Source organism: Excalfactoria chinensis, chromosome 7, assembly GCF_039878825.1.
Source record: "Excalfactoria chinensis isolate bCotChi1 chromosome 7, bCotChi1.hap2, whole genome shotgun sequence".
NCBI lineage: Eukaryota > Metazoa > Chordata > Aves > Galliformes > Phasianidae > Excalfactoria > Excalfactoria chinensis.
The window spans coordinates 26,325,982-26,337,300 of record NC_092831.1 but is presented as its reverse complement, the minus strand read 5'-3'; the positions used below and the strand labels follow the sequence as shown (position 1 = coordinate 26,337,300).

Below are 11,319 nucleotides of genomic sequence, written 5' to 3'. Positions count from 1 at the left end.
CTCCTGCTGTGTTGTGTTTGTTTGCTTCCTTAATATCCACCAATCTGCAGTACTACAGCCTACCTGTAGCATTTAGGTGGGCATCCACTTTCGAGCCGAGTAAAGCAGCATGAACCTCCCAAATCCCGAACAGCACGTTACAGTAGGTGCTGCTGACAGGTGTAAGAAGGTGCCCGGTCCTTGTGCTGGGACTGCAGCTAGCACTTCAATTAAGAAGATATATTTTGAATTTGATAAAGCTTGTGTAATATCCGGTGTCTCCCTCTGTTGTGGCTTTGGAAAAACTGCTTTGTCAACAGGATCCCTCAAGTGCTTCTCCAGGAGTAAAGCTTGCTGCCACTGCTGCTTTCCTTCAGCTAAGGAGAATGAATTGCTCCACACCAGCAGTCCGTCCAAAATCCCAGTGCTGAAGGAATGAATACCCCCTAGGGGTGGAGGGGGCATGTTTGGCTGTGCGTGTAGGCGATGCGTATTGTGCTCTGTGCGTCTGCCTGCCCACAGACGAGCCATGCTTGGTGAGTGCTTCCCCTCCTCAGTACAGAGCTGACATCTTATCTCACTGAAAACTTTGCCGTGGCACTTTGCCCGGTCCTCCCTGGAGGGGTCAGAACCCACCACAGAGCTGCTGCTCGTGGGGCCGGGCAGTGATGTGGCACAGTAGGGAGCCAATTGTACACCCAGGGATGCACAGAGCCTCGCTCCGAACTCAGCCCTGGGGCCAGGCAAAGCTGCTCCCTGTGCTGTGCTGCTGCGCTCCTGAAGTTTTAGTGAGGTTCCAGCCACGATTCAGCAGCTCTGCACAACACACAGGCATTGAGCATCCTGCTCTCAGTATTTCAGGCAGCTTATGCAGCCCCTCTTCCTAAATGCTGCGTGTGAAACTCTGCTGCTCCACCTCTCACACAACGAGTACAATCCAGCTCCAGCTCCTGTACTGGATGCAGATTTGCCTGCAGAGTGTGCTTCCCTTGTTCTTCAGTCCCCCTCCAACTGATGAAGAGGGCTGTGTGCCACACGGAGCACGGAGGGACAGTGGCTACAGCAGGAGGTTAAGGCCATACATAAGCTGGGGTTCAGATCCCTCTGGGTTATCCATCCCATGCATCTCCAGGCAGCTGCTCTAACTTCTGTTGCAACAGAAAACTCTGCACATGAGGGAAATAAAAATGAGGTGATTCTCTGAGCCACCATTTGTATAGAGATGTTGTGCGAGCATACGCTTATAGAAGTGTGTCTAATTTATGTATTTCATGTGCTTTATTCTCATTATACGTAACTCAGGAGAGGCTTATTCCAAATGAAACAATGATAGGTATCTGCACAGTTTGAAAGCACTGATTTATTCTTTCATGCTGGTTGAAGGTATAGCCCTTATTAGTCGATGTTCCTTAATACCTTGAGTTCTCACTTAAAAATGTTTGCTTTCAGACCACGACACTGGTCTCCTTATGGAAGCAGCCGTTTCTATCCAGCCCTGAGATCCCATGGAGAAGCTGAGGAGGGGGATGGCTCTTCACATCCATGAAGCCTGGATACTGCTGTTTGTAATCCCTGGCTTGGTCACACCGGCTGCCATCAACCACGAAGACTACCCCGCCGATGAAGGGGACCAGACCTCCAGCAATGACAATCTGATCTTTGATGACTACCGAGGGAAGGGTTGCGTGGATGACAGTGGTTTTGTGTACAAACTGGGAGAACGTTTTTTCCCGGGGCATTCCAACTGTCCCTGTGTTTGTACTGAGGACGGACCTGTTTGCGATCAACCCGAATGCCCTAAAATCCACCCAAAGTGCACAAAAGTGGAACACAATGGATGCTGTCCGGAGTGCAAGGAAGTGAAAAACTTTTGTGAATATCACGGAAAAAATTACAAAATATTGGAGGAATTTAAGGTATGGAACGCTTCTTTTTATTCACGTTTTTCATGTTAGTGTCATTGATTGAAGGCTTGCTGGGGATCTTTTCAGCTGCAATGGAGGTCAGACTAATGCAAAAGGTGCCACCTTCCCCCTCACATGCACTCAGATCAGCTAGAAGTCCCTGAGTGAGATGCTGATGCTCTGATGCTGTGATGCTGGACAACTTCCCTGGTTGCTCGCAGCATGAACTGAGCTACCAGGGGGGTCTGTAAACACAGTGATAAACCAATGCTGGGTGCTCTTTAATAACCCCTTTTCCAATTTGGATAACAGAATATGATGACACAGTACTGAGGGTTATTGCTCATAACTGTACAATTATGCAAGTAGGTTGCAGGCTGTGTAGAATGTTTTCATTGCAACTGTAGTAAGGCTGTTCAGAACAGCAGAATATTAACTGATAGTAAGATGACCATCTGAAGTACGGAGGAGCTCAGTTACAACAGGAGAGTTCCTGTTGGAAAAGTTGTGAAGAAACCCTTTGGGAATGCGTTGTGAAAATGAGATCAGATTTCAAATGCCATTACCCTTTACACAACCTGCACCTCTCATTCTTAGGAGTTTGATTACATGTTTTTAATTCTGCTAAGGAAAGCTGCATGTCACAATGAAGAATGGGGTCTGTAAAAGCAACAGGTATACACAAGTTTGTTCTCCCTGGTCACGAGGCATTAAAATTCATGCCTCCTTAATTAACAACTGCCTATAACTCTTTGTGGCTGTATACCCAATCTCATTATACACTGGCCAGTGTTTTTTCTTCTCTGACAGTGAAAATGCTTCCATATAGACCTTAGTACTGCGGAAGTTCTTGTAGCATAGATTGCAATTCCCTTTTTCCTAGCTATTTTTTTTTGTCATTCTCAGTAAAGGTAGTATTTTAGTTTCTTCTATGATATGTAGTTTACATTCATCTTTTGCTATCCATCTGCAGCTGGAATCGTTCACTATGGCCAAGACAATCTAGAGCCTTAAACAAAGCAAAACAAATACATGAGGAGGGCCATTCTGCTCATCTTGTTCTCTGCTTTGCAGAGGAGCATGCAGGTGCTGATCTTGTGAGCTGCTTTAATCACAGTTTCTTCTTGTCCTACAAAGGCTGTCCCAATTGCGTCCCATGGTTGTTGTTCTCCAGTGGTCTCACATCCTATTCTATCATACGATTGGGAAGGTTGCAAGAAGTTGTTTAGGAGGGATTTTAGGGAAGCAGTGGGAGAACACTGAGATGGACCTGCTCACTGAAGTACCTGTTACACGTGAAGAAAGTTCAGACACGTTAATCGCTTTACCTGCAAGAAGTAATCCCACCTGGTAAAGGATTAGAAGGCAGAGAAGTGGAATTGATGGAGGGAGGGTGTTGTGTTCAACAGCTGCATGGTATCGTGTGGGAGCAAAGCTCCAGTATCCTCACAAAAAGGCAGAGTAGGTGGTGGCCCATCCAGACTGGGACTAATGTGGGATCATTCAGCTTTAGCTCCATTTGTAGTCAAGCTCTTGATCTCAACCTGTTTTACAGAGAGTCTGATGCTTTGTGCAACAGGGCAGAAACTGATTTTGGGAGGGGGAACCTGTGTGTTTACCTAGAGTGAGTAATTCTTGCTCCTCTTGGAGATTCAGGCAGTGGAAGATCAGTGTGCACTTCCAGGGGTGTTTTGGGGTAAAAGAGATATGAAAAAAGAACAAAGACCTTCCAAGATTCAGAAAATTGCTGCTCTGAAGGGAAATGCTGACATCATTGAAGCATTGGGTTATTGTGCTGTTTGCTTCCACAGAACCAAGACTTTATCAGCCAAGTCTGTAGAAGAAATCTTGAGCAGTCCATAGCTTTTGTAGGCTCTGAACTCTGCTAGTCTCTCATCCTGGTGCATTTATAGGGTCTGCAGACTTTCTGGAGTGCATTCCTCACACACTGACCTCTGTCTTTGCCAAAGAAGAAAGGCTTTCTCCAGCCATTCCAACTCAAAACCAGACTGCTTCCAATGGAAGCAGAGTTACTGGTGTCACCAAGGTTGGAAAAGCCCTCCAAGATTACACAGTCCAGCCATCCACATACCACCAATATTTCCCACTAACCCACATCCCTTGGTACAACATCTGAACATTTCTTGAGCATCTCCAGGACTCCACCACTCCCTGGGCAGCCCATCAGAGCTTTCACTTGAAAACCTTTTGTAAGTGTCTTTCAGCCTGTGTGTCTGCATACAAACATTTCATACTTCTCTATTACTGTTACCTGGACTGACTCACCATGTAGATATTTTAGTTGCTTGATCTCTGCACAAATTAGGATTATTATTTTCTCGAGGAAATTGGTTTTCACTGGGAAATCAGAATTGGTGAGAGGATTCCATTTGGGAGTGTTTTCCCATCTGGTTGTTGGGTTTCTGTTTAGGCTTAGGATGAAAAATCCAAATGCAATTTAATCATTTTATTTTCTTAGCACTGACAGGAGCTGTGACTATCTCAGGGTAAAGGAATACTTCTGAAGACCCATTTCTTAAAGAATTAGTTTTCTGTTTATTTTCTAGTGGGCTGATTTTGTGCCTCTAATCTTTCTGACTCACAGTGATCGTAAGCACAACATATAAACACGACAACAAGCCATCCAGCTGAGACAGCTGTCCAAATGTTTATGCTTGTGCCCCTTAACACGTACTGATGAAATGCTAAACTGAAGTTCAGTTGTGAATCTAAAGCCATTAGGAGTCTCTCTGCGTGCTTTGTAAGACCTCGTGTCCCTTGCAGATGGTTTAGTAAGCCAGTGTAGGATCTTCATAGCCTGTTGATGGGTCCTAGGAGATCTCTGAGGGCTTTGGGCTCCAGCTGCATGGATGGAGCCTGCCCATCCCTTCTGTTTGCCTGGGACTCATCCGTGCCTCCAGACGAGGCTGCAGGCAAAGAGGAGGGCTGGTTGCTTTTATGGTGATCTCTTTCCCAACCTCATTTTTCACTTCTCTCCTTGTTGGCTTCAAATCTGCTCTCTTAGGTCTCCCGCAGTTCTTCCTGGAGCAGTCCTGGGGTGATGGCAGTCTCGGGGTCGGTGTGAAGGATGCTGCAAGTCTTGGGCACTGTGTCTGTTTTCCCCAGAGGAATCTGGTGGTCATTCATGGGGTCACTTTGCAGCCTGCTTGAGTTTTGATTTCCATCCTGCAGGTTAAAGTCCAAGTCCCGAGAGCCCTGCACTTGCTTGCAGCGAGGTTGCCAGCCCTCCCATTTCTTCCAGGGAGGAAAAACAAGCAAATAGCAAACCAGACAGCAGTCTTGGCTATTGGGAGTGCACATGGCTGGGTGTTAAATGAATCTTCCCAGACAGCAGCTTATGTAAAGTAAAGGAGACAGCGTCCCGCCAGCGTGATGAATGTTCGCTGGCAGCTGATGGAAAATCGTGCAAATGTCAGTGAGACAACAGCTTTCCTAAGTGCTGATTAGTTTTTACTCAGCTGCATAACTTACTGCCAGAAAAGTGCGTGCCTACCCGGATTAATAAATGCAATTTATGGCCTGGGTGAAGGTACATTTGTAGCCGCAGCCTTTGGGAAATTCTTAGTTTGTCCATTTGCAAAGTCTGTAATCACATCCTGGTCTCCCACACCCTCATATCCAGCCTAACCATCTGTAGACCTCTGTGAATACGTGGCAGAGTGCCACTGCTGGGGAGTGGGTGATGAGTTCACAAGAGATTGCCAAGCTGATGTCTTGAAACATTCTCTTCATTTTGGGCCATGCAGGTGGGAACTGGCTCCTTGTCCCAGCAGGTTATGTGCTGCTGGTGCCACGGCTCCCTGTGGCATGGTGCCATCCTCAAATTCACCAGCAGAAATCTTGTAGCCACAGGTAATAGAATTTCTCCATTTGCTTTTATCCTGTGGGTGGGGAAGGGAGAGTTTTGGGTATCCCAGCTTTGCCAGCTTGGTGATATTTCTGTCTGAAGAACAACAGCTCCCTTCAACCTAGGGACTAGGGAGACTAGGGACATTTATTGAGTGCTGCTTCTCCTTTCTGATAAACACAAAACTGCAGTTTCTTGCAACCAGTGGCTTTGACAGTGCTCAGCCTCTGCTCTTGCCTCTCTGCTGATGGCCCTTCCCAGGCCGCACCTCCTCACTATCTTCCCCCTTCACTGCTCCCCTCCCGGCCCATCCTTGCTCAAAAAGCCTGTATGTGATGCCTGAATGGTTTGGCCTTGCATTAAATCACAGGTGTGGAGGGGTGAGAGAACAGCCCATTGCTGAAGGGATGGGCCATTGCACTGTGTTGGGAGAAAAGGGAAAGGGCACATTTTAGCTTTGTTCTAGAACAAAATCTCTGCTGACTTGAAAAGAGCCAGGACTTCACTCCTGGAGTTCACCTTTGTTTTTCTTTCCAGTGTTTCCTTCCAATGTATCTTTGTCTGCAAATGACCTGTAATCCTCTGTCCCAGGCTCCTGTATCTCACTGACTTGATGTCTTCTTGAGCAGCACTTTGCACAGTAGGGATCGCAGCACTTGCAGGGATCGTCAGGTTGTAATCAGGATCCAAAATGAATGAGGGACTCTGTACGCGCGGCGTTATTGTATACTAATTCTCAGCTCATTATGAAAAGCTCTGCTTTGGAATAGCAGCACCTCCTTCTCCTTTGTTAATGCTCTTTAAAAAAATGTTTTATTAATGCAATTATATTAATAGAACTTAACAAAATAATACCTTTTCATCAAAAGGCCTTAACGGAGTCAAGAGTTGATTCAGCTGCCATCCCAGCAGCTCTCAGTCCCTGAAATACAGCACGTACATTCTACCACAGGGTAAAGGCAGGCCATGAAGGGCAGAGTGATTCCCCAGCCAGCAATCACAGCAGCGTGAGAGAACAAGAGGTGCAACAGCTTCTGGCTGAGAAGCTTCCAAAAGAGCCAGCAGAAAACAAAAACAAAGTGGGGAGAAAGGGGAGATTCTTGAGGGAGCTGTTTGCTCTCATCCACGCGATCACTTTCCTGGTACATCTTGGAAAGCGCTCAGATCACGGTGAGCTCATCACTGCAAGAAGGAGCGTTAGTAAAACCTGTTGGTAAGCAGTGATCCAAATCAATAGTGGTTTCTAGATCTTTGCTCATAAATTGCAAGGCACCGATTACTAACCCAAGCCAGCATGGGGCCCATATTTTAATCTTAGCATTTTTCACTCTGAGATATGTGCGGCAGCTTTGTTTTTCTTTTCCTATTATGACTCAAAGAAATGGGGCATATTTTCCCTTCTTGTGTGTTCTGCAATTTCACGTATGGCTAGAAAATCATAATACAAAAGAAATTTCAATAACGTGCCTGTGCTTTAATAAAAGGAGCCATGAACAATGCCAGCTCATAAGATAGCATAGAGCCATTGAAATCAGACAGGGGAAACAGAACATCAGTCAGATGGAAAAGTATGATTTATTATCTCCCTCCTGGCAAAATTACAGTGACAGTGTCTATGCAAAGGAATTTGAAATTACTGACTTACTGTATTTCTGTCATAATTTGTACCGAGAAAACATACGAAAATAGATAGGCATGCTGGAGATTGATCTGTAGCGATAGCTATTTCTTAAATCATATCATGTGCTCAGCTACCGATCCCATAGCATTTACATTGCGTTACAAGTGTATTTTTATAGTAGGTGAAAGGTGATGGGCTGCACTGAGGATTTGGCTACCAAAAGGCCGTTGTTTTCCCCAGATGGCAGGGATGTGGTGAGAGCCCCAGAAGCTCAGAGCTGGGTGGCACTGGGTGCACCACAAGTGTATTTTCCCCTGATTTGAAACAGACGAGACCCAAAGCAGTGTGACTGAGAGTATTTTTACTCACTGTCCATCATCCCTCGGTGCAGTGCAGAATTTGGCCTGTGCGTGCAAACCCAAAGGGTTGGTACTCTTCCAGTGAATATGACACAGGAATGAACGTGTGCCCGATGTTTGTATGGCCAAGGCTGTGGCTGTGCTTTCAGATATTCGCTCCAGAAAATGGCCCTTTGCTTCTGCCTGCAGCCAGAAGTGGGGGATGGCCAGAAGGCTGGAAATATCTGTCTGCATGGCCAGAGAAAGGGTAGAATCCAGTCTAAGGTTTCCGACACAGTGTTTGAGAAGGCCAATGAAAGGCATGTTTGTTCCTTGGTTTGACCAGGCTGTGTCCCTCTCTGTCACCTGAGCTCTCTGTAGGAGTGCTGAGCATGAGGTCCTCTGGTTAGCTTATTACTAAGGGTGTTTCCCATAGAAATGTTCCCAGATGATGAGCAAAAGGGTTAGACAGTCATATCCTACCGGAGCAAGGGAGTGCACAGGTGTGTGCTTTTTGCTGCTGGAATGTGCTTTGTGCAGAATTGTGCTGATTAAAAATAACGCTTAATTAGGCAATTAGCCTAGTTATTGTTTTTAAAACTGTAATTAAGCAAGTCAGCTAATGACAGTGCTCAGACTAGTTGCAAAATAAAAATTGACGTGGATCCCACTGGGATGTTCAGTCCCATCTAGATCCTCTTCTGTGGTCTTTGCTTGTTGCTGATGAAGCCTCATGCACACTGCCAGCTGCCAGAAAGTCACGAGTTGGGCTGGACCACTGAAAGAGTCAGATAACAGAGAATGAGAGACAAAACCAGGAGCAAGTCAGCATTTGATACAATCTTTTGCCCTCTCCTTGCTTTCAGCATGCAATGAAAGCTGTACCAGTGTCAAAGCCTGGAACAAAGGAAACCAAAGCCCAGCAAACCCAAGCGGACGTGCATAGGGCTGGCATAGACCCGTGGTATGGACACAGGGCTTGGGCATCTGTGCTGTCAGCAACATAAAGTGGAAAAAACAGCTCAGCTCAGGACCTCTGCTTGGACATATGCTTGGTTTCAGCCAGCATCTCTTTTCTTGGGAATAGAAAAAGGGGGTAAAGTATCAAGAGGGCTTTAACAGAGATGTGTAAGGAGCTCTTGCCTGCAGCACCTGAGCAAATCTCGAGCTTGTGGAGGTGAGCAAGAGCAAAGCAGTCAGCAAGAAGCTGCTGATCTTGCCTCCTTCTCCCATCTTCTGGTGTGGATGAAGAAGGAAGCAGCAGATTGAGCTGTCAGGAAATCTAACAAGGAAAGGATCAGCTTCCCAGACAGGTCTTTGGTTCCCTTCTCCTTGCCTCAGGAGAATTTCTCCTTGATGTAGCTCTTTTGTGGGCAATGGTGAGAGCAGGCAGGGAGGAATGGAGAGCAGAAAGCAGCCAGCTGGGCCAATTTACATGGATCCTAACAAATGTGAAGAGCACACTGACATTTTGCCTGTGTCCAAGAGGGGCTGTACATCCCACATTCGAGCCACAGTCCAGTGTCATATTTGTAGTCTTTTGAAAGAAGTCCTGTTCCCTGTGCATGTCTGAACTGAAAAAGTATCATAAGTCATAAAAACCATCACCAAAGCGGTGCAGACCTCGGTTCCCTCTGCCTCGGGGTCCACAACCTTTGCCAGGATTAAAGTGAGACATAAATCAAAACAAAGAGAGCATTCCTACAGAAGTGCAGAGTCATGTTGTTATGCTCTGAGTGGGAAAAAGCAACCATGAGCCTGCAGATGTGCAGCATCCATGGAAAAAGGGCCGGTGCTCTGCTCATGGTGGTTTCTCTCTCATCAGCTGATAATGGAGCGACTCTCCAGGCCCAGGAGACTCACAAACCCTTTGGGTTCTATCACTTGTAGCAAAGATAGGAGCACAAAGCCCAGCTGCCAGGCTGCTGGAGAGACTGTGGTAGCTGTGAATAGATGAGTATCAGTTAGGAACAACCACAGCAGTGCTTTGGTTGACAAACTAGAGCATCTCTGGGCAAAACAAATTAGGCAGGTCCTCTTCAAACTCCTTGTGGTGTAACTGCGTTAAGTGTAGGGTGGAGTGACCACCTATAGAAAATGTTATCTGTAACATGTTTGCATCCCTTGTCTTTTGCACTGAGAAATGTCACTGCATTCCAGTCTTGTATTGATGTCTCCCTTATTAAAACAGAATCTCATCTCAGCATCAGCTTCTCGGAATCCAGCTCCTTGTATTAGCCCATCTGCAGCATGGTGCAAGCATTTTTCAAGCTTTGGATGGCACATCTCATTTGTATTGCCAGTTCTCCATGTGAGTAGGATACAGCTCCAGTATTTCGCTGCAAGTAAATTATCTAATGACTTAGTACTTTTTTCCTGTTGCAAAATCATTTGCAACCCGATGGTGTTTTCTGTCATTATGCCCGTCTATAATCACTCACCAGACTGTTTATTTGAACAACTTTCCACCAATGGGAAATCCATTGCGGTTGCTGTCGTGTGGCTGATACTCTGTCTCTGCCAAGTTGGATGGATGTGTTTGGTTGTTTTTCTAAGTGACAAAAATGACTGCAGTTTTTGCCCCATGCACATTCTAATATCGGCACACACGTACACATGCACAGAGCCATTTGCCAGACTTCTAACACAGTCTAGGCAGTGACCTGTGTGGTGCTCATAGTAAAGGCAGAAGGAGCAGCACTGGAATCTGTCTTGCCTTCAGGTGGGGACTCGCTGTTCTCTGCAGTTTGACACCTGCCAAATTTCTCCATTGTGAGCATCCTCTGAACTTTCCTGCAATCTCCTGCTAATCTGCCTGAGATCATAGGCAATTTCAATAACAATGAAAATGATTCTAATTTCAAGTCCAAGAGTATCTTCAATGAACGCTGTCCCAGTTTCTCTTTATTCATCTCCCCTGGTTTATGACTTCCCACCTTAGCTGTAATGTGGAAACCATTTTCACCTCCGATTTTATTCATCGGGTTCTTTGTCACTTTCTTCCCTTTCTTGCTTCCTGCCAATAAATTCACCACCCGAAACTAGCTACAAAAATCATCTCCATCCGAATTGCTATTGTCCTTCGTGTCATTAAAAGTTACAGCTGCTCTTAAGACGTAAGTGCCCAATTTGACAGACTTAGCTTTGCATTGCTCTGCTTCCCCTGCTGTTCTGTCTGCGCGGAGCAGGATGCCATCAGCAGAGCCCATCTGAGAAGGGAGGGGATGCAATTGCTCTGTGAACACTGGTGCAAACTTTCTCAAAATCTAAAAGACGGAGAGATTGGTGGTGGTGAAGATGGTCTTTGGGGTTCCTCCGTGGGTCTCAGTACTCCAAAGGGATGAGACACATGCAGTCCTTGCCAGAGAGCTGTGGTGCATGTGGATACAGCTAGTGGATCCAAACATAAGGCAAAGGACTGACAAATGTGTGCAGACATGCCGGGTTGGGTCCATTGCATTCAGAACCACTTTGTTACCAGCAGAAATGGAGATGGTGGCAGCTCCTACCCTTTTAAGGCATCTGCACTTCTTTTTCTAGTGAACTCTTACAGGGAACAAAGCATAGCAGCTCTATGTTCAGTGAAACTGCCATGAACAGCAGTTTTGC

The 11,319-nt window shown here is 46.1% G+C and overlaps 1 protein-coding gene across 2 annotated transcripts in view; it reads left to right on the top strand.

Annotated features, from left to right (window-relative positions):
* The window catches only part of VWC2L (von Willebrand factor C domain containing 2 like), a 37,724-nt gene that overhangs the window by 1,445 nt on the left and 24,960 nt on the right, over window positions 1–11,319 (top strand). For both annotated transcript variants that reach the window (XM_072342186.1, XM_072342187.1), the window contains exon 2: window positions 1,429–1,895. In XM_072342186.1, coding sequence (XP_072198287.1) covers window positions 1,485–1,895 — 411 coding nt within the window. In that variant the 5' untranslated portion in view covers window positions 1,429–1,484. The remainder of the gene's footprint in view (window positions 1–1,428; window positions 1,896–11,319) is intronic.